A 24,010-nucleotide genomic window follows, 5' to 3' on the forward strand; every position below is an offset into this window, starting at 1 on the left:
GGCTCTTAAAAACTTGGGGTCCAGGATAGCTTAGCAACTGCGTGATGCCTTATATCTCTACCCAATTACTGAGGTCTTTGGGGAAATTGCTGTAGTGGCCTCTCATGGCTTGGATGCATGATTTGCATCCACCAAGGGCTGTGTTCAGTATTGTGGGCCCAATTTCATGGAACTCCCATTCAGCTGAGATCAGACCCCACTCTCTTGGATGTCTGATGCCCATTGAAGACTGCTTTATTGCAGCAGACTTATAACGTTATTTCTGATTGCATAGTTAAGTTTTTAACTGATTTTATTTATATTGTATTTGCTGAGCTATCACTTAAGAGACACATAGCTGGCAACTTTCCCCTTTTTTAAAGGGAAATTCCCTTATTCCGAATAGGATTCCTCGCAAGCAAATGGAAAAGTTGACAGCTATGAAGAGACAGTTTTAATTAAGTGGCATATAAATTGTCTAAATATGCCCTCTTGTCTCCTAGTCTGCTCTTCGACCTGCAGAATAAGGTGGCTAGATTTGCAAAACCATTTCTTGTGTATAAAGAAGCATAAAGTTGAATTCCCAACCCAAGCTCTTCCTAAGGCCCAAAGTCAGATATGCATACCATTTCAGTAGGCTTATTTATTAGTAATCATCCGAGCAAGCAAGAGTGGTGCTTGCAACCTCCAGGAAAACAGAATCAGGGAAACATCAGGCATGACTCAAGGAGGCCTAGAGATAATAGAGAATGGCCAATTACAGCAGAGCTTAATATTCCAAGTCACTATGTATGCTAAGAGGAAGTTATCCCAGCTGCTGGGTGAAGCAGGCAATTTTCTCAACTGTTCAGAGTAACCCCTGATGTTCTGTATGCTTTGCCTCGGTCTTTAGAATCTCCACAACTAACAGTATTATCTGATTTACTGTTCTTGCACTGTGCTGATTGATTCCAAGAAAACCTGTTGGGGAGTGAGGCAATCCGAGGTGCTACTGTGTTGGACTAACAGTGGGTGAGCACCACTGAAATAAATCACTACTCTCCTTTGCCCACACTGCAGAGCACCATGCATGCAAAAGAGAGCTTGCCCTCTAATAAACATCACTTGTTATTTCAATCTATCTTCTCCAATCCCTCAGTTATTTTTTTTCTCTAGTGCTGCCACTGGGCCTTGATACAGAAGCTGATAATTTCTGTTTGGAATGGTGTGTCACTATTAGTCATCTGCTTCCTGCAATGAAATAAGTTAGCTTGCCCCTCAGCATGATGTTGCATGATCAATGTAACAAAATAAATCTTCACTTCCAACATGCCCATCTACCCAGGGAATCTTCATTATTTAACCCTATCCAACTACAGTGGTACCTCTGGATATGAACGGGATCCGTTCCAGAGCCCCGTTCGCATCCTGAAGTAAATGTAAGATGCGACTGCGCATGTGTGGGTCACGTTTCGCTGCTTCCGCACATGCTCATGACGTCATTTTGAGTGTCTGCGCATGCGTGAGCAGTGAAACCCGGAAGTAACGCGCTCCGTTACTTCCGGGTCGCTGTAGAGCTCAACCTGAAAATACTTAACTTGAAGCTATTTCAACCCGAGGTATGACTGTATAGTTTCTTTCACCTACCAATGACAATTCACTATTTATAATGGCCTGTGCAACCACATTTCTCTTCCAACATACTGAACAATGATATGCACCAATTCATGCTCTTTTTATGGCTCACTAGGTTACTCTGTGTGTGCCTCTCACTGGCTGTCAGGGACTGGACAGAGGAGGAGTGGTGGAGATTGCCTCTCCAGCCTGAACCTTCCAGAAAAGAGCAAGATAGTATAGATTTACAACAGTGGTTTGTGGGAGGTCGTAGCTCAGAGACAGATGAAGAACAAAGTTGGGAATAGTGGGCTTCTTAAATTGTGGGCTTCCCACAGACATCTGGTCAGCCACTGTGAGAACAGGATGCTGGATTAGTTGGGCCACTGGCCTGATCCAGGAGGGCTTTTCCTATCTTATCAGTCATTTTAGAGGTGTCTGACATTTCCTGCATAGTTTTATCCAAAAACCTAGTTTCTCAGGACCCTTATTCTGTAGCTTGTGAATATAATGCTTAACTCAGCCCTAACAGTTGAATAATTGTTACAAACAAAAATAGTTTGAAGGCAAATCATACCATGTTACCATGACTCTGAGCTCACTACCTGAATAAGGCACAGATATAAACAAAGATAACAAAGAAGCCCACAGTATGAAAACATCCAAGGACACTTATGCCATCTCATCCTCTGTCTCGCTTCCTCCTTTCTTCACATACCACCCACATTACTAATACTGTTTCTTTATTGAACAGCCTGGGAAATGAATACGCAACACACCCACTCTTTTGGAAAGGTTACCACTCTTCTTTGGCCTGTTGTTGCTGGGATTATGTAAGGCATGTAGGTGGCATATACACTTCTGGATATTTTATCAAGGTTGCTGGTGGGGACAGCATTGCTGCCATGGAATAAAGTAGCTCTCCTACACATTTGCTTAATCTGCCTGCCATATTTATGCCACACTAATTAAATAATGGGAGAAGCTTCAGAGAAGCTGATGAGAAGGCTTTTGTATGAAGGAGACATCTGTGAATCAATGCCTTAATATGCTGCAGATTCCCAATTTTAAAAGTGATGGGGAAAACTGCTCAGATTGAAAATGCCAGCCATTCTCTCTCTCTGAGCATTTTGGCAGTACCAGTAGTTCTGCATTGCCAGCCAGGCTTAGTCCTTGGTAGAGTCATCCTTAAAAACCAGAAAGTGTTCAGCATGACAGAACAGCTAGACTCAGCAGGGGTCAGCAAACCTTTTCCGCAGGGGGGCGGACCACTGTCCCTCAGACCTTGTGGGGGGCTGGAATATATATATTTTTAAAAATGAACGAATTCCTATGCCCCACAAATAACCCAGAGATGCATTTTAAATAAAAGCACACATTCTACTCATGTAAAAACACGCTGATTCCCGGAACGTCCGCGGGGCGGATTTAGAAGGCGATTGGGCCGGATCTGGCTCCCGGGCCTTAGTTTGCCTACCCATGAGCTAGAGGGCATCATGCCACACAAACAGTTGCCAGTGTTGCCATCACATATTTGTGTGCTTACATGAAACAGGACTATAGTGACATTGGTCCTTTAGTGATACCCATTTAGAAAATATACTGTACATGCACAGAATAAGTTATAAAGCTTATTTTTAATTGCAGAAGTGAATGCGATGCCAATATTAAGACGTTTCAGCTGCCTATAGTAAACCTTCCTATAGGCAGAAATAATATTCTATCTATTCAGATTTCCTACCTTCAACAATGGGTTCAAATCGTGGCTGACAAATAGCAGTGTGCATATTTAAAGTAACGAAAAAGTTAAGTTGGAAGGCGTTTTCATTAGCATTTCATCTTGGATGGACAGACATTTTAAGTGTTTTATTTATATTAGCCTCACTTTATCCTTTTGGACTGTGTGCACTGTAGTACTGCTACTAAATAATGTTGAAGACTAAAATATTAGATACCACAGCACTGGGCAGCTAATTTTAATCAATGATAGGAGAAAATGCTGCGCCACGTTACAAAACACCCCACTCTGTGTGATTGCTTGTCCTTTTAGTTTTTTAAGTTAAAGATAAAACTACACATGTGTCAATACTTTTAAGATTACCATCTGTTTTGAAAGGCTTGTATTTTAAACCCACCTAAGAGCATATGCTCAAGTTTTAATGCCAAAAATGTTTTTACAGCAGTATTCAATCAGAGAAGCCATGGTCTGGAACAGTAAACAAGGAACAATTATTTCTTTTATCTGCAGGAATATGAAATACTGAATTTAGGAACGAGAGAGCAAATGCGTTGTTGTCTCTACTTACAGTAAGAAAAGGAAATTTGATCTACAACACTGCTTTATGTTCTCAGTTATTCAAGCAGTGAGAAGTTCAGAGAAACATTTTATATCTCAATTTTTAACTCACATTAGGCTTGGACCAAAGACATTTCCACCACTACACTAGCGGAAAAGGCACCGTATCCAGTGCATGCTCAGCCAAGGAGAGGAGGAGAAAAGCAAAGCAGAGAGCTAGAAACTACGGTGTAAAAATGGTAGACATGCCCCCAGCGTCCATGAAAACTGCCCATGCACACCAGTCGCAAGACTGCTGGACCACGGATAGGCTGTTCAGAATAGCAGGTAGCATGTGTAGTGACCATTGTGGCATCAATTCCATGTTGGGAACACCTTTACCTGTTACATAGCTGTCTCTCTCTTGGAGCTTGCTAAGTTACAGGGAACTGCTTGGAAAAAGGTTAACAACTCCACAGGGGGGAAGCCAGGAGCATGGACAAGGATGAGTGGTGAATCCTGTATTTGTGGGAGAGCAGCTTGGGGAAAGCAAAGGGACACATCCAGCATGAATAGTTAGCTAGAGCACATAGTTGTTACCATGTGTTATCATCTTACACATATATAATAAAGGTCCACCTAAATGACACATTTAGATATTTAACCAAGGGTCATGGTGTGGCATGGCAAATGTAAGGTTTTCCAACAGAAGGAATTGGGAACAAGAGAAACTTTAGAGGATTCAAATATGTGGTTTATTACACAAATAAGTTGATTAACTACAGAGGGAACGCTCAGTTTGAACCACGAATAATAAAGCCAAATGATAAAGACTCAATACGTACCTGGGTTGAAGAAACGCTGCAAATGGCTTTCTACAGGAAGGAATTGTGCCCTCCTTAGGTATGCTTTTCTAATTTATCTTGATATGCCTATAAATCACCATTGGCAGCCAGCTTAGAGTGAATCACATCCCCTGTGATTACACCCCCCCCAATTTCACTGAATATGCACTTAGCTGCTTAGTGACCTCTTCCTAGATCTGAGATGGGTTCTATCCCTCAAAAGTGCATGCCACAAATATTTTGTCGGTGTACAATGTTATAAAATGTTTTCTCGAACCATAAATCTATTACTCCTTCATCTAGGCTACCCTTATCCATTATGTGGGGTTGGTGTGTCATGCTACTTAGTGGTGGTGGTGCAATGTGTGATACCTAATAATAATAATAATAATAATAATAATAATAATAATAATAATAATTTATTATTTATACCCCACCCATCTGACTGGGTTTCCCCAGCCACTCTGGGCGGCTTCCAGCAAAATATTAAAATACAATGAATTTCTTGCATGTTGTTTTCAGAAGCTGTAGGATTTCAGATAAATATACATTTACTGTTTATGTCTTGCACTTGTAGCCTGGAGCTGTAGCCATTCTTGTTGGATGTGGATGTAGCTGTTTTAACTATAGCAGCAAACTCTCTTGTTTTGCTGATTATGTTGGTATTGTTAAAACCTCACCTATGTGGAGAGTCACTTCGCACAAATGGAACACTTATAAAGAATAACAGTTCTACACAGAGCAAGAAAACAGTAAAAACAACAATAACCCTGTTTAGTAAAATGTACAAGTTAGAGAGTAGTCAAAAATTAATACTCCTAATACAGTGGTACCTCGGGTTACATACGCTTCAGGTTACATACGCTTCAGGTTACAGTCTCCACTAACCCAGAAATATTACCTCAGGTTAAGAACTTTGCTTCAGGATGAGAACAGAAATCGTGCTCTGGCGGTGCGGCGGCAGCAGGAGGCCCCATTAGCTAAAGTGGTGCTTCAGGTTAAGAACAGTTTCAGGTTAAGAACAGACCTCCAGAACGAATTAAATACTTAACCCGAGGTACCACTGTACATCAGAACACAAATGAAGTTTTCCAAAACGCTTAAAAAAAATATTCACTTGTTCTCTATACCTCACTTTGAGGCAATGGGAAATTATTCATCTTCAGAACGTTGCCCTTTCTTTTCTCACAAGTAGCCCCACTGGCATCAGTTAGATACTTTAAAAGTCGCTTTGAGTCAGCTTCTTGTTGTAGAACAGGAAAAATAAAACCATTTCCCTCAGTTCTCTGCGCAGCTAAGTGCAGTGAATAGCATAGCACGATGAGTGACAATATAATTACCAGTCACTAAGAGAAGTATAATACAGATATAATTTAATCCCCCTCATTCATGCTTCCCTGGGAACAAAGTGTTCTAAACAGCTTAAAAATTAAATATTGTTTAATAGTAGAACTAGCAAGAAAGCTGAAACCAGCTGGTCTGCATTACAGTTCCAAAAGTAGACTGGTGATTCAACTAAAATATGCCAGCCTTCAGCAAAATTTTGGAGAGTTTAATTAGCAGACTGCTTTTCCCTGTGCACAGTGGTGGCCATTTAATGGGTAACAGTAGCCCCCTTTTTTTCAGATGTTGCCATTGTCATACCTTCACGCGCATATATGACAGGCTCTCTCTTTTATCCACCTTCACTTGTGTCTATATATAAAGTCAAATAACTGATCACCCCTACCTCGAATAACCCTAATAATAAAAGTTCAATGCCTGGGAAAAGCTGGAACAGCAGCAGTAGTGAGTGTAGTAAAGAGCTAAATTAGGTCCCTATAAAATATATTCCTGTTCCTAAAAGCAGCCCACCTAAAGTGCATTGCATTCTTGAACAATGTACAGGAGGTGAAACAATTCATTGTGCCATAACGCCAACTTTAGAACTAGTGTGAAATTGGCCAGTTCATTCTCTTTGTGTCATGTAGTTGGAGTCTTAGAGGAAATGGTAATAGGGATTGTGCATACATTCCTTACATTGCTATGGCATGTACTTTAGAAAGCTACTAGTTTTGAAATAGCTTCAGGCCTATAGGCATTATTATTCAATGTGATGTATACAGAACAATGAGAGGCCAGGCTCATCCATGAGATGATCAAACCCGCTGTGTAGCTCACCAGGAACAGAGGCAGATTTGGGGGCTGCCACAACTATGATTTAGAATGGAGCACCATAGGCAGAGGGGCACTGGATTTTAGTGTTGCACAGGGTGCCAGTGAAATTTGAGACCCCAAGATCCACCACTGCAAGGAAAAGAGTGACAGTGGAGCAGCAGTGAATCAATGGCTTCTAGAACTTCTTAGTTGGCAGAGATGAACACCAAAGGCAAAACTTTGTTTTTACTCTCAGGCAAAATGCATTTATTTATTTATTCAATACATTTCTATATCACTCTTTGTCACAAATAATCTCAATGCAGTTACACATCTGACAATCTTAATACTACAAAACAGTAACACACAGTGACATATTAAGATCAGTACTGAAATCCAATTTAGGCATTTTTACCCCAGGACTTAAATTACATTGATGAACATAAGTTCATAAGTCATTTTTGAACTCCAGAAAAATAAAAAGGGTTTAACTCTATTTAGTATAATAATTTATTTTTAAAGCCATAGATGAGTTTTAATTTTAAAAAATCAGGTGCATCTGTGACAGATGGCCCAGGTAAATCAGAGCTTGATGGAACAATACAGGCAAAATTCTCAGTATGCTAAGCAAGAGCTTCACCTTGATTGTCTGTGGGTACAGCTAGCCAGAAGTGGGTGGAGACAGCACTTCGAAAGGGAAAAGGAAAAGGGAGGTTTTTTTTGGGGGGAGGGGTTCCTGGCATTTGGGAGACCATCCAAGCCACCACTGCTTCAGGTATTTTGGATCCCCAGTATTGGCAGTAAAATCTGCCTCAATTAGAGTGGAAAGGTGTATGGTCTGCCTCACCACCTTTGGACTCTGAAGTAAATTGGGATGCTATAGTTGAGTGTTAACAAAACACATTTTGTACAACTTGGGATTTTATACACACACACACACACACATACACACATATACACACACTCTTTTACATGTTGATATAAGCTCAGCAGCAAACTGAACAAAGGCTTGCTCTAAAATTACAAAAAGAGCACTAAATGGAAGATGGTACCAGGGTGGAGGAGTAAAAACGTGTTATGGAAAATAATTTGACAACAGTGTTCTGTTTGAGCAGCTGAAGGGGGAAAAGACTATGTATCAGATAGTATTATCCAGAGAATGTTTAAGACAATTTCACGAATTGTCATTTCCCCCCTATTCTGTGGGATTCTGTGGCGAGATTGACCAACACAATTGATGGTAAATTACTCACTTTTAAAATTTCTTAATGGAGATTATAGTAACTTCTTAGCACTGGTAATTACTCCAGGCAGTGATTCATAAGCAAAGTGACTGCTGCCTAGCAACTTAATTTTTTTCTTGGTTTTCATAAAAAAAACTATCAACAGCAGGAAAAAAAAACCTCCACTTCCAATTTTAAGCATGAAACTGATGAGATCTAAAGTTTGAGCCATTTCCAGAAAATTGAAATTTAATGTGAGTTAATGGCTGGAAACTGAAACTTGTGCATTGACCAGTGGCTGGTTGGGGGCTGATGGGAGTTGTAGTCCAAGAGAGTATTCATACAAGATGAAATTCAAAACACACCTTTTTATTTATGAAACAACAACAAAAACAAACCCATGATTTATTCTGTCAGCCATAAACATGGAATGCATTTTTCAGTGGACTTATGGAAGTCTCACATACACAAGAGACAACTTTTTATTGTAGTTTCTACACTGTATTGTGCTTGTTGTGAGGAAGCCTCTCCACCAACAGAACTTGCATTAGCCTGAAGCGAGTGAGCCAGAGATGAATACTACATGAAAGAGACTTGGTTCATTTATTTCAGTGGAGCTTACTCCCATGTAATTTTGGTCTCTGGGAGGGCAAAGGAGAGCCTGGTGCTCCCTCTGTCTGATTCTCAGCATCTGCAGTTTTCAGGGGGAAGCAATGCGGAGAGCACATGAGGGAGGGGAGCGTTTATTCTGCCAAAATGGATTAAATTAAGAAGCTTGTTTTGAGCAAAGAGTTGTCACATCAGGTGAAGTTTAGATGCTCTTTTCATACACTTCAAATTTGTACTGAATGCCATTCTCTTCTTGAATATCAGCAGGGACACCTGGGAAACTATGTAGAGAGAAAGCATTGCTTGTAGTTTGATAAAAAGAATAATTACATATTTGACTAAGCTGAAAGAAACATGAAGAGATTATTTTGTCCTTCACATATTGTTGGTTCTAATATTTCTTTTCAGGTTTTGCATTAGCATAAATTAACTTGGGAAATATTTTGTTACGCCACTAATAGCAAAGCTTCAAATGAAAATGAGAGATTACTGTTCATAAAATACTTACCTAGGTAGAAGCCTGTATTTTTCTAAATCAATTTCTGGAAAGAATGTATCACTTTCAAAGTAATGCAGGATTCTTGTCACAAACAATCGTTGATGAACTGGCTTGTCCATTGCCGCCTTAAAAAGCCAGATAAAATGAATGAATATGTGTTTTCTTAATTAGCCAATACAGGCAATTTTAATAATATATCATCAATCAATTTACAGGTAGTAAATTGGTTTTAAATGCAGTATAAGGAGTCTCTATAGGAGTATATTGTATTTTAAAATGGGGTTTCAGAGTTTTTAGGGGTTTTTGAATGTCTTATGTAGATTTTTCAATTTCATTGTTCTGTATGGGACAATGACAATAAACATATCATATCGTATCATAATAGGGCTGCCATATTCTGAAGACCGTCCCCCCCCAATCCTGCATCTCCATGCAAGGCCTGCTGGCCACTGGGAGCAATTCAGGGCTTAGCATGGCCCTAGGAAGGCCATGGAAGGCCACCTGATACAGTGCTTCCTGTTCCAGGGCACAGAGCCTTCTGAGTATGTGTGTGCCCCACAAGTAGTAGTAGTAGTAGTAGTAGTAGTAGTAGTAGTAATAATAATAATAATAATAATAATAATAATAATAATAATAGTAAAAATAAATTAAACCCCCAAACCCAGACAATCCATGAAAAATGCAGAAATCTGCCTGGATGGGTGCTCTGGCCCCCCCTCAAAAGGACATGTCCAGGAAATCCCAGACATATGGCAACCCTAGACAGTAAGACATTTACTGAAAACTGTAAACATCTTTAGAAATATTGGAGTTTTGGGAAGCCAAAAGGAGCAGACAGATTCTCAAAGGACATCACATGGTCACAACAAGTTACTGTTGTTTAATTTGCATCCCAATTCTCCACAAAAAACTGCACCCAAAGTGGTTTGCAGCACAGCAAAAACAGAAACTACAAAAATAATAAACGGCGCCACACAGCAGTGACACTGACATATTAAACAATTTTAACAAATACAAAGGTGGTTTACCCTTATTGGACTCCCTGTGCAGCGGGCAGGAGTCAGATATAGTCGGGTCTATTCAATGCCTAAGCCAATACTGCTCAAATTCTGTAACCAATAAAGTTGTGGCCAAAATTTGCCCAATAACATTAACCAAATATCCTGTCCTGGTGTTTTTCATTCATCTTCGAGGGGGTGGTTACAGGGTCTCGACATACAATAAAGTCAAAAGCTCAAAACAGTTGCAGAGTGCAAAGATGCAAAGAGTAAATTACGTTAGCAAAGTCCTAAAAATGGCAGCAATAGTACATAAATATCACAGTGTAGCTATACAAAAAATTAATTCTGTTAAACATGGGAGCAGCAGAATATTTCCTCAGATCCTCGACCCATTCATATAGTTAATGCCAAGAGTTTCCCAACACTTAACATACAGTGCCCTGTAGCCTGCCTCTTACAAGGGTGGTCTCCCCCCCCCCGCCCCGCGCTCACGCAGGGCATTCTTTTCAATGGTCTCCTCCTCTCATTGATGACTGTGGTAATTATGGTCGTGTTTCTGTGTCCTCTGCTGGATTTTTTTTTTTAAAGAGCTGAACCCACTTGTGGTTTTCCTTTACATCATGTTAACAAAGAAATTAGGTCTGAAAACAAAACTCAGAGCATTATCCACTTGAAAGGACACTACAAGAATCCCTGTGAATACAATAACTGCAGGGCAGGAAGATTATCACAACCACTCCTGTTGTTTATTTCCAGACCACAGATATAAAGCAGAAGACAATTTTCACAACTTGCAAACAAATCCAAAACCATTCCTCATAAACACATCTATAGAAACATATGTCACACAAAGATAATTTGACCCAAGAAGATAAAAAGATTTATGTGGGGATTAAAATTTTTATGAGGCCAAGCTTTTTCAATAAAATAAAATAAAAAATACAATATATTGGCTGCATTTGGACATCATGCTAAACTATAGTTTAGCAAGACATGAATAAACATAGCCTTTTCCTGGGCTCCTGCACTCCACCTACTTTCCACCTGAACACTCAGGAAGAGAAGTTTGATATATTTTCCTTCTGCTTTGATTATCCATAGCTTGTTGTGCCTTCTAAACCTGACAGAATGTAGTTAATCTTAATTATGGTTAGTTTCAAATAAGCCATGTTTAAAACATGGTTTCTGAAGTTGGCTTATTAAACTTAACCATACTTAAGATTAACCACAATTCCACATAAGACAATAAACAGTGGTCAACCTAAAGTTGATGCAAAAGCTTCTAAATTCCTCCTCTCAGACATCTGAGAGGAGAAGGGAGGACTGAGAGTGTGGGAGGAGGTTAGGTTATGCCAAACCATAGTTTAGAGTGACATCTGAACACAGCCATGCACAACTGTATTAATTTAGCCTGGAATGTGGCAGCCATTTGATTTTTTTTTTTAAAGGACACATAAGGAGAAGCAATCAGTTCTGAAATATTGTGCATTCTGATAAGTGCAGCCTCTTTCTTTAATTTACAGATGCAGGAAACCGCCCCCAGGCCTGCTTATGAAAAGTACACAACCAGCTACAGCTATATGGTTATCAACATAAAGATTTCAACATAAAGAATTCTCTTTCCACTTTTCTCCCACAGAACACTTAATCTTCTAAAGATGATTCACTTAAGATTGAGTTGGTAACTGTTGCTTTGACAAACGTCTGTTCATGCAGATCTAATCCAACAATTTAAGTCAGCAGTTGCTGAGGCCACAAATTTATAAAGCAACTGGTTCAGTTTGAATACTTTCAGGTAAAAAGGAGAACACATCAGCGAGATAGAATTCTTTTGGCATTTAATGACCAAGAAAAGCCAATTTTTTATTTCATTTCTTTATAAGGAGTGCACAGGAATAAAATTATACTATCCATTGATTGTAATCCTCTCTGTCCCCATTGCCTGCTACCAACTTTTGCAATGCATTCACCACTACGACCAAATCAAGACAAAGGCATGATCAAAACCAGAAACAGATTTTTAAGTACTTGGGGCTACATCACTGATGGGGAAAATCTGGGGCTACATCACTGATGGGGAGAATCTGGGCCAGGGGCCTCCAGGCTTCTTTAGCTGGCCTTCAAAACTCTCACCAGGACATACCCTTCACTGGCCCTGTTTCACAGCCCACGTGTTTTTGCCAGGCTACAATATGCCCTTGAATTCTGATAATGCTTTTTGGTTGTCTGGGTGGAAGTTGCAAAAGTTATGAGTGAGTTTTTCAAATTTACAAAGGTAAATTTCACATTAGTTTACTTTGCTCACTTTTATGTCTTCCCCCACCCACCTCGGGCATATGTACTTCTATTTCCGTGTAAATTCTGCAACAAAAAGTCCACCATTTTGCGTAAGGAGAAATTTCTTGCGAATTAAGCAGTGAAGTTGCTGCCACATGTGAAAAGTAACTTCCAAACTGCATTGTATCCTGCTAAAAAAAGTTTCATATGGAATCTAATACTAGTGTTTGCTTTAGAATCCTCTGTGTACATAATGCAGAGTTTTCAGAGAGGATTCATTCTGCTGATTATATAAAACAAATTTCAAGGGAAAGGAAATACTAAGAAACCACTAAGGATTAGTTCTTGAATTAATCCTTCCATTCTTGCAGTGCCAAATCTTCCCTTGCTAAGCACTTGCAGCTTAACAAAATGAGGGGAGAAAGAGAAAACCCCACAGTGAACCCCACATACATACATCTACTGACACAGGACAGTGGGCAACGTTCAGCTACTAATCTCACATAGTTCTTGTACACAAAAGGAAGGAAAAAGATTCCACTGCATCTTATAAATGTTGTTGACAAAGTCACATTGTCAGTTGGCATCAACTCTAATATAGTTAAGACGTTGCGACATTTCTTTCAACCAAGTCCCCACCCCCACACCTCTTATTCAGAGCAGAAGTTCAAATCCTCCCACTTCAATCTTAGCAAGCACTTCTAAAAAGGCACTTAAAATACAGAAGACTGGGATTTAAGTGACTTATGCCTCCATCAATGAGTCATGCTCTAACCTTTCTTCCACCCGTCCCCCATTTTATAATTTTCCAAGGAGATGTCAAATCAGCATGTTTCTTTTATATGAATAAGAGTTTACTGCTAATTTTGGATAAATAATTTGACATTTGTTTTCTGTATTAGAACTGTGTATTATTTTAAAGGCCTGAACATCTCCTGCATGGCACTGCTTCCAGAAAGTGTCAGATCATGTACTAGAGTCCTGATGTGGCTGCACTGCCACCACTTGTGATGTTTCCATGATACTAGAACCATTCTGCCCTCCGTGTTGATGCAGCAGCCTCCATCATCAGCACTACTGAACTGGCAATTGCCTGCAAGCATAGTGTAGATTAGCACACTCAATTAAGCAGAGCAGTACCGTGTAAAGGTAAAGGACCCTTGGACGGTTAAGTCCAGTTAAAGGCAACTATGAGGTTGTGGCGCTCATCTTGCTTTTCAAGCTGAGGGAGCCAGCTTTTGTCCAGAGGCAGCTTTCTGAGTCATGTGGCCAGCATAACTAAACCACTTCTGGCGCAATGGAACACCGTGACGGAAACAAGAGTGCACGGAAACGCCATTTACCTTCCTGCTGCAGCAGTACCTATTTATCTACTTGCACTGGCAGGCTTTTGAACTGCTAGGTTGGCAGGAGCTGAGACCCAAAAGAGCCTGCTAATTTCATTCAGTTTTGTCAAAAAGAAAAGCTATAGCTGTTTGTTGTTTTCTCCACTATAAGCACTAGGGAGGCACACAACTTTGTTTTCCCCAAACTGGGATTTGGATTCAGATCAGAGGTGAACTGGGCAGGCTCTGAAGCAGTCTGAACCAAATCTGTATGTTTCCAAAGCACCAAACTGGAGTCTAAGCCAAATCTTGTGGTTACTACACACCTCTACCAATGGCCCTCAAAGCAACTAGTCTCTAAAATAAAAGTTAAACAAAAATGCAAACTAACAATTCAATAAATATCATAACTTCAATTCAAAACATGCTTACTATAGTAAAATAAACCCCAATGTCTGTGTAGTCAGACTTACTTTTGAGTAAGCATGCATAAGTCTGTACTGTATCGAAATTTTCGTATAGCTGAAGAGACCCTAGAACAGCCTTTTTTTCAACAATTGGCTTAAAAAACAGGTAATGATGGAGCATGGTGGACCTCTTTAGAAAAGGCATCCCAAAGTCGAGGTGCTATGACCTTCTCATATACCCACCAGCTGAGCTTCTGTTGGTAGGGGTGACATAGAGCATAGCCTTTTAATTTAACATGAACGCAGAAGTGGAGTGCATGCAATAAAACAATCTTCTAAAGGCAGACTCAGGGTGGTACTCAACTACAATTTACTCAGAGTAGACCTATTGAAATAAGTGGACCTAACTTAGTCATGTTAATTAATTTCAAAGGTCTTCATCACACAAACCCTCTCAAGTAAACCGGAGTAAATAGCAATGTTCCAGTCTCAGAGTGACTGGCAAACAAGAAGTGAAAGGTGCGCTTCCTCCTGCTTTCTTCCCTCTTGCTTGCCTAGTTCCAAGGGTTTGTCTTCTTCCCCAATGTAGATTCACTTACTGTCGTAGCACAATGTGTGTGTGTGTGCACGCACCAGCATCACAACATCTTAAACAAACTTTTTAATGAATCCTTTTAGGGGGGGGAAAGGGCTTATTAAACTATTGCAATAACCCTCAAGAGTGAGGTATGGGCTGTTAGGGTCAAGGACATACCAGACTTCTTCCCTGTATTTTTTTCACATACACACACACAAAAGTATTGGTAATTTTTTAGCCTACAGAAAAAAGGAAAAACATCCAAGTATTGATCTACCAAATTACCCAGTAATAATATATAAAGCTACTTCCCCCAGAGTTCCGGTACGTGGTATTACTGATAAGTACTTGGCATTTATTTTATTAAAATTTTATTATTAAAATGATTTCATAAATGAAATCATACAAAACATATTGGACTACCTATATTTAGATTTTTGCTGTTTTGTACAACATACTATGTCGTACTCTCACTCCCCCGCCATTCTGGCTCTGGGCATCTATTCAATGTGAAGCTTACAGAGTAGCATTTTTAGCAAATTGGTGAGTATGCTGACTGCTTTTGTTGGGAAGTACTCTATTAAAGAGACAGTTTATCTTTTAAACAGATAGTTGCTACAGTAATAAAGTGCAAATAAATGGTTCTTAATTAATGCAAGGAAAGTAATTGGAAAAAGCTGAAAGCCATGCTAAATACAACAGAATAAAATATGTTCTTTTAAACACTCTGACATTAAATATGGAGCAAAGTACCGTATTTTATGAGAGTGTACAGCAAAGGGCTTTCATTTTCCATTGTTCAGTGACTGATAAGCTTAACATCCCCTCCTGTCCTTTTGCCAAATGAGTAATTCTTTACACAATGCTTTAATCAAAAAGCATTCAGGTGACACTGTCCATTCGTGTATAAAACAGCCTCAACCAGCACATTGTTTGCCACTGAAAACTGTTTATGAATCATGGCTCAGAAAATATATTTAAATCTACCAAACAACAGGCACATTTAACTCAGTGCCATTTGCACGTCTGTATAAAATCTGTAGTGGCTATATAAAAGTTATCAGTGAGGTGGATTACAGTTGTTGCCAGAACAAACAGAAAATGAGCCCTGCTTGATCAAAGGCTCATCTAGAGCAGCACCCTGTTTTCACAGTAGCCAACCAGATGCCTTTGGGAAGCCTGCAAGCACATGAGGGCGAGAGCACATTCCCAACTCAGCTACAACAGGTAGCACACAGGTATCATATTTCAATCATGGTCTGTAACTCTGATCTTGCAAGTTTGCACTACTAGTATTGACTCTATCATGTTCTTAGTCCATACACCAGTAGACTGTTGTATATGAAACTACATGCTACACTGTACCAGTTCCTCTCTAAGGGGCAAACTATGTGTGATCCTCAATGTATCATGAAGAATTACAGTATCACTAAGAATTATCTCCAGGTAACGTAATCTTCGGTTTGCGAACGCGGCAAACCTGGCAGTGGGTTTGCCGCTCAGGAGTGCGCAAAAGCGGTCCTCCGGTTACGAAATTTTCGGGATACGGCCGGGCCTCCAGAACGGATCCCGTTCGTAACCAGAGATACCACTGTACATCAATATGTTTCAACAAACAACACAGTTCCCAGTTTTATTAGGACCACGGTATCCAAGGAGGGGAGGTTTATTTCCCTGCACAGTCCTGACAAAAATAGCAACTCCAAAGCATTGCTATTAGCTTCAGAAAAAGGCTCCCATCAACAGTAATGAGAACAACCTTCCCCCGGCTCAGATTAATATTGAGTGTGCATTTCAGAAGGATTGCTGGAAAATAGAAAGGGTTAAACCTCTTTTCATGTTGTAGTGCAATGAAAATCGAACTCCCATGCCTGCTGTTGTTGTTTTTTAATGCACTTTGAGGGGCCTTCTAATGACATACTTAGCATCACATGAATAGTTTGGCCCTATGTGGTCTGTTTGAAGGAACAGTACAAGCAGCAGGAAAGAGGAAAGACTAGGACAAATCATATTCAGCATTGAGGATCCAGCATTTGTTTCCCCCCCCTGTAGGTATGAAATAGAAGCACTTATGAAAATCTTTAGCTAGTGCTCTTCTTTGATACTGCCATCTTGTTGAGTAAAATAGAAGAATTAAGACATGCAGAATGAATAGCACTTTGTATTATCCGCATTATCACACCTCCTGTGATGTAGCTGTAATGCCAAGTTTTGTTCCAAAGAGTTCATTATGCCCCAGGCAACACTCTTGGAACCCATAAGGTAAAGGTAAAGGGACCCCTGACCATTAGGTCCAGTCGTGTCCGACTCTGGGGTTGCGGCGCTCATCTCGCTTTATTGGCCGAGGGAGCCGGCGTACAGCTTCCGGGTCATGTGGCCAGCATGACTTCTGGCAAACCAGAGCAGCACACGAAAACGCCGTTTACCTTCCCGCCGGAGTGGTACCTATTTATCTACTTGCACTTTGATGTGCTTTCGAACTGCTAAGTTGGCAGGAGCAGGGACTGAACAACGGGAGCTCACCCCATCGTGGGGATTTGAACCGCTGACCTTCTGATCGACAAGTCCTAGGCTCTGTGGTTTAACCCACAGCGCCACCCGCGTCCCCATTTGGAACCCATGCAGAAAGCTTTATGACAATATTCAACACATGAGAAAGGAATGTGTTTGGAAGAGGATCCAAACATTGTCAGAAAGTTATGTACAATGGGCAAGAGTCAACGTTAGTCATCCTCAGAGAAGACCCATCAAAATCAGCAGACTTACGTTTGATATCACTTACGTTTGATATCACCCTACGTGCCTTCTTAATTAAAGGTATTTCTGTACAATCACCATGTAGCTGTGTTAAGTGTATGTAATTCACTACGTGTGTGTGCTCACCCTGCTGGGGCACCCTGCTCCCCCCTCCCATTAGCCCTTTATAACTTTCCCTTCCCGCCCTAAGCAACTATGAACTTGCTCTTCACGTTCCCATGCCCCCGCTTGTACACAACCCCACCATCCTGTAACCTCCTGCATCTTCCTCCTCACCCACATGTTGCAACTATGAAGCACCCTTTTCACTTTCTGCCCAGTTGTGTGCAGGCCACCCCGCATATACCCAGGGTTTACGTTTCGAGGCAGCACATGCCTCAGTGAAAACATATATATTTGAAACACCACTGAGAATGTCTGCAAACACTAAATTCTGCCCCACCCTGCCTCTTTTGGTGACATAAAGGAACATATTTATTATTAATCACAATTCTAACCCCATCATTCTTGCAAGGGGTTTGAGACAGGCATTCTCCTGTCACTTCAGAGTGCTTCCACAGGTATGTGGAAATTTCAGCTCCTCAATCCAAGTCCAACAGTATAATACTTGTAATGGATTTTCGTACATACCCTAGAAGTAAAATGATATTTTGAACTGACTAGGATAAAGTAGCAATTTTAATGTATATACTTTCACCCCAAACGTGTATGGCCAGAGTTCTTTGGATTGGGTGAGGCTACAAATTAAACCAAACCACAGAGCCTAGGGCTTGGCGATCAGAAGGTCAGCGGTTTGAACCCCCATGACGGGGTGAGCTCCCATTCCTCGGTCTCAGCTCCTGCCAACCTAGCAGCTCAAAAGCACGTCCAAGTGCAAGTAGATAAATAGGTACCACTCCGGCGGGAAGGTAAACGGCGTTTCCGTGCACTGCTTTGGTTCGCCAGAAGCGGTTTAGTCATGCTGGCCACATGACCCGGAAGCTGTACGCCGGCTCCCTCGGCCAAGTAGAGCGAGATGAGCGCCGCAACCCCAGAGTAGTCCACGACTGGACCCAACAGTGAGGGGTCCCTTTAACCTTTAATTGGTAAAGTTCTATACCCCACTGTCCCCAACACTGGCTTTGCCTAATGATGTGGTGCAAAAGCTGTTACATTAAAACATGTAACACAGTAATGTCAAAAACAAAGCTTTCAAAAGCAAATTCATGCAACTAATGGATTACATAAAATAAAATGATTCATTTCAATTACCAGCAGATATTCAGTACCCATAGATAATTTTCTACCCACACACCTATTCATAAAATAATAGTAGTCTTTTAGAAACTCTTATCATTCAGCATACTACATCTCTGATAAATGCACTAAAACACTTTGAATTTTTATTGGTGTTCATGTTAATTTAGTCCATCTCATTAAAACCATAATGTCAGCTCAAAAATAAAGCTTTCTCTAGAACCACTTTACTTTTTCCTTGCAGGCTATCAGGAAGTGGCTTTATTACCAGAACTTGAAGTTATAGACAGAATTTACATAAAAATGTTACATTGACTAGTAGAGTAGCATACTCTATTGGGCAAGACAGCCTGTGGCTATGAAGTTAACCCACCACACGAACAACAGGACGCAGGGAACAATAATAAAAAACAAACAATTAATGCCTGAGAGTTGCAACGCTGAATAGCATTGCTCTCTTTTAAGTAACAGGAAGTGAAGAGGAAGGCATAAAACTTAACTAGGTTAGATATGAAGAATATAAATTATTAACTGAAGTATACATTTTTGGAACACTACAAAAGCAGCTTTGTGAAGCATGCATTTTGACTGTTCAGTTCTCAATTGGCGTTTTCTTCTAAATGGAAGATAAACATACTCCAGTAGGAGGCAGGTTATTTTAAAATGTATTTCAGGTTCTCAGAATTCTTCAAGTCAGTTCACAACATCCATTGAAAATGAATGTTATACAATAAACAAACTAAAACGCATAATAATAAAACACTAAATGTCCATATTAGAAGGTTACAGAGGCCAAAAGCACAAAAAAAGCTTCACTATAGTAACCAGGATAACATATGTATATATTTTATATAAAAAATATCAGTAGAAACTGGGAAGGTAAAAAATGTGGTGAAAATGTGCACCCTTCTTTTTAACAATTCATGAAGGATTGTACTTGTTTAGCCTGCATTTATTTTAATGTGGCTTGCTGCAAAATCCCATCTAAGGACCATTAAAATAAATAAGCAAAAACTGTATTGTTTCTTGGTGGATCGCACCTAGCTGCTGCCTTCCCACTGGTGTGAGATGGGGAGGGAGTGACTGTGCACCCCAGGCAGGAGGTGGGGTAGGAGATTATATTTATCTGAATTTTGAGGCTGTGTGAGTTTTTATCTTGCACTGCTGTACAATGTGACTGGCTGGCATTTTGTACCAGCCACTATGGATGGGTAAGTACTATTGGTCGAACAGTATGTATTTTTATTTAGATTTATACTTGATTATTAATATATTGTAGTAAATTTCTGTTTAGTATATCACTTTGCAATTCTTTTGAACAGAATTAATAATTTTCTAAAATAAATGTTACTTTGTTAAAGGAAAAGTACAGCTACATTTGGAGAAAAGCCCACTATGGAAACTGTTTTAAATGTGCCGTCTACTTCAATGATTCGAAAATTGTCAGGATGTGAAAAGGTCATGCTAAAAGTAGGTATTGTCTATCTTTAATTATTATATTACATTATTTTAGAATATTAATCTTGTGTTTGACCCATACCTTATAAACTGAAGTGCCTCCAACTATCCAGATCATGTCTATTTTACTTGCCAACTCTGGTGATTCCAGAAGATCTAATGCCTGATCTAGACTTTTGGCCAGGTAATGGGCTCCTTCAGGAATTTTCCTAGAACAAACAAATGTCACTGCTTAATATTTAAGCACATTCCTCCCTCTTATAAAACCATCCCTTGATCATTAGATTTTGTGGCTGATACAGTGGTACCTCGGGTTAAGTACTTAATTCGTTCCGGAGGTCCGTACTTAACCTGAAACTGTTCTTAACCTGAAGCATTACTTTAGCTAATGGGACCTCCTGCTGCTGCCGCGCCGCCGGAACACGATTTCTGTTCTCATCCTGAAGCAAAGTTCTTAACCTGAAGCACTATTTCTGGGTTAGCGGAGTCTGTAACCGGAAGCGTATGTAACCTGAAGCGTATGTTACCCGAGGTACCACTGTATACAATTAGAATTACAGTGTAAAACCACTTTTGAGAGAAGGTAAAACTACATCCTCATAAACTGTTAAGCCTACAGTTTGAACAAGACATTATTCTGTGAACCGCCCTGAGACCCCCAGGTATAGGGCGGTATATAAATTCAATAAATAAATAATACAGGAAATGAAAATAAATTACCGGTATTAGCTCTACCAGAGATAGTTTGCTTTTGTTGTCCTTGAGATATTTCTACATTTTTAGAAATCAGGTGATATGCTACATTTCACATACATACATGCATATACCCATCCTTGAGTATTCCTATCACAATTTCGTAAGCATGCACATGCTGTTTCTCAGCATAATATCTGTCATGTTACAGTTGAACACTACAGGCAACTACAAAAATAGTCATGTCTATAGATATATGCATGTTCTATATGTGTGTATGTTTGTACATGTATGCATCCAAGCATAAAAACAACAATATTGCAATAATCTCAGCTGTGAACTGCAAGCATTTATCTCTACCATGTTTCTGCTTCGTTGACCATGGTGTAGTGGTTAGTGTTGGAATAGGACTAGGGAGATCCAGGTACAAGTCTTCACTTAGTTATCAAGCTCACTGGGTGACCCTGGAACAGACACTATCCTTCAGTCTAACTGACTTCATAGGGTTGCTGTCAGGGCAAAAATGGGGGACAACAATTTCTAATCACCCTGAGCTCTGTGGAGGAAATGTGGGATCTAAAATAGAAACTATATTTGGGACAAATTGGAAATTTGGAGCCAAAATACTAGTAACCATGCAGGAATTAAAGATACAGAACAGAAAATGTGTCCTGAAATGGCCCCCTAGTTTTAAAGAGCACATAGAAAAGCCAACACTTTCTACAGGACAGGCATTTTTAGCACTGAGCAGGGGATTAGTTTTAAAAGGTACTATTGCTAACACAGAAACTTTTTAAACTAATCCCACTGAGCCAGTTAAGTTCAGTAAGTGATTTTATATCCTCTTCCAATTTTTCAAAAAAATGGGTACTTACACCAGTTCCTTGCTGAGTACTATATTAATTCTGCCTTTTAAAGGGCGATTCTTCTCAGGAATGGAGAACCAAGTCCTTTTACCCATTATCACTACATTTTGTTTTCCTGTAAAGAACATACTTGATGTTATTATCTAGTGACATCTAGTGGTGGTGGTATGTCCATGCAACATCTGTTGCACCACAATATTTGACTTAATACCAGTTGAATTCATAGAATCATAGAATTGTAGAGTTGGAAGGGTCATCTAGTCCAACCCCCTGCAATGCAGGAATATGCAGCTGGCCTACATGGGGATCAAACCTGCGACCTTGGTATTATCAGCACCATGCTCAAACCAACTGAGTTAACAGAGACAATTTAAACCTTTTATTTTTACTATTAATATGCTTTGAATTAATACCATTTAAGTCAATGGACCTAGGTTATAAGAAGAGCTATGGAAGAAAAAAGACAACATATTTAATTCCAGATTTTATCAGGCAAATAATTCAAGAGTTAGTCTCAGTTTAGTCCTTGTAGAAACCAGCAAGAGAATTGGGACAAAATTAGAGTTAGTGGGCTCTGCCTGTCATTGGCTCTGGATCCATGTACTGCTGGTCTTCCTACCTTTCACCCTACCAGTCCTAATGCACACCAGTCATCACAGATTTGCAATATAACAACAACAACACTAAAATTGTAAGGGTTGTTTTATGGCTCCACCAAGAGATGTGTGTGCAGAATGAACACTCTAACTTGCCAAAGAAATGTGCTATTATTAAATCACCTGTTTAGGATGCAGACTTAGTCTACAATCTTCCATGGAAGGTTTGTGCCACCAACCTCAACTGAACCAGGACTGCAGTCATATAGCACTGCTAGTGATGTTAAATTCTTGAGAATAATCTTTTGGAGAATAATCTCAATTAATGAGGTGTGTACATTTAAAGTAGCTGTGTAGACGACACAGAATTTACAATTTGTGGAGAATATTCTCACATCACTAAGCACTGCCATAGACTAAGACACACAACACCTCTCTTCCTCAGCAACTTGTAGACTTATGGCATGATAACTAGCATTAGGATCACGAACCTCATTTGTTTAAAATTTTGAAATATGCTTAGATTTGAAGGTTCTTTCACCAGAATAAAAAATTAATCTGGACCAAAGTCACTCATTTCCCAAAGTATATAGATGAGAGCTCGTGGTTGAAACAAACAAAACAAGACCCATGGAAAGTTAACTAACATTACCTTCTTGTGTAGGTGTCACTGTCATTTTCTGAAAATACTTAAACTCATTCCTGTTCAAAAACAAATGAACAATGTTGTAATCATGTCATCCTTGCAATAGTGATCTTTATTCCTGACCTCAAGACTGCTGCTGCTCTTTTGTTAAACCCTAACTTTGTATCTCATACAACTGTGGATTGGCTTGATTTCACACACCCCTATTTGGGTTATTTGTTTATTTATTTGTGCATGCTGTTGAGCCACAATTACTGTTTCTATAAGGCATTGGGATCAAGATTCCCTGATAAACGGTGAGAATGAATGTGATGGGAGTGCGTAAGGAAAGAGATGAAGTTGGGTTGTATACTCAAACGGTTGCCACTTATGTTTTATGCTATATTTTTCATATGTTGCTGGCCTGGTTCAGAGCTGGTTCTATGCTGCTGCTTTAGTTTTTAAAATTATATATTGTTAGGCGTTTGGTATGTTTTATATTTTTTACACTGATTTTTATAGTATCTCCACCGGCCGCCTTGGAAAGGGTTTTCTGTCCTGAAGGGTGCATAAAAATATCCGGGGGTGGGAGGGAGGAGAGGCTGAATAAGTATGTAAAAGGTATGTATGATTAGATGATTACAATTACTGCCCCTTTCACTAGCATAATATAGTTTCAGAAAAGACACCAACTCCCAGCCTGCTTTGCTCGTCCTCAGCACAATCACCCGTCGTGTAAAGACAGCAGTGCATGCTGGGATTTGTATTAATTTTAAAAGCGCGGGATAAAAGATAAGCGAACAAGCATTTTTACCTGAGCGGGGGCCAAGGAAGATTCCCATTCTTCCCGATGCCCATGTTCAGGGATACAGCAGCAATGGAATTTAATGAGAGAACCATAATGCCTCCCGTGCCTGTGCTGAATCTGCCTTCGGTACTGAAGCGGCCTCTGTTAGACTTTGGAATTAAACAGCCCACGAGTCCAACGAAGGGGCGGAGTGGTGGAGGTCTGCGCCCTTTGCGCATGCGTAGG

The 24,010-nt window shown here is 39.9% G+C and overlaps 2 protein-coding genes and 1 long non-coding RNA gene across 3 annotated transcripts in view; 2 read left to right on the top strand and 1 right to left on the bottom strand.

Annotated features, from left to right (window-relative positions):
* Positions 1-7,075: 7,075 nt before the first annotated feature.
* MSH3 (mutS homolog 3) overlaps positions 7,076-24,010 on the top strand; it is a 69,402-nt gene continuing 52,467 nt past the window's right edge. Inside the window, exon 1 of the mRNA XM_083577358.1 lies at positions 7,076-8,068. Coding sequence (XP_083433484.1) covers positions 8,066-8,068 — 3 coding nt within the window. The 5' untranslated portion in view covers positions 7,076-8,065. The remainder of the gene's footprint in view (positions 8,069-24,010) is intronic.
* On the bottom strand, positions 8,400-24,003 carry DHFR (dihydrofolate reductase; the record flags this gene model as incomplete). Its single annotated transcript, XM_083577455.1, has 6 exons — positions 8,400-8,941; positions 9,169-9,284; positions 20,280-20,406; positions 21,766-21,871; positions 23,005-23,054; positions 23,792-24,003. The coding sequence occupies 6 exons, from the start codon at positions 24,001-24,003 to the stop codon at positions 8,863-8,865; spliced, it is 690 nt and encodes a 229-aa protein (XP_083433581.1). The 3' UTR covers positions 8,400-8,862.
* Positions 9,296-11,675, top strand: LOC310745264. Its single transcript, XR_014540047.1, has 3 exons — positions 9,296-9,709; positions 9,755-10,710; positions 10,838-11,675. It is a non-coding gene; the product is annotated as an uncharacterized lncRNA (long non-coding RNA).

The sequence above is a fragment of the Podarcis filfolensis genome (assembly GCF_964270895.1).
Source record: "Podarcis filfolensis genome assembly, chromosome: 11".
Taxonomy (NCBI): Eukaryota; Metazoa; Chordata; class Lepidosauria; order Squamata; family Lacertidae; genus Podarcis; species Podarcis filfolensis.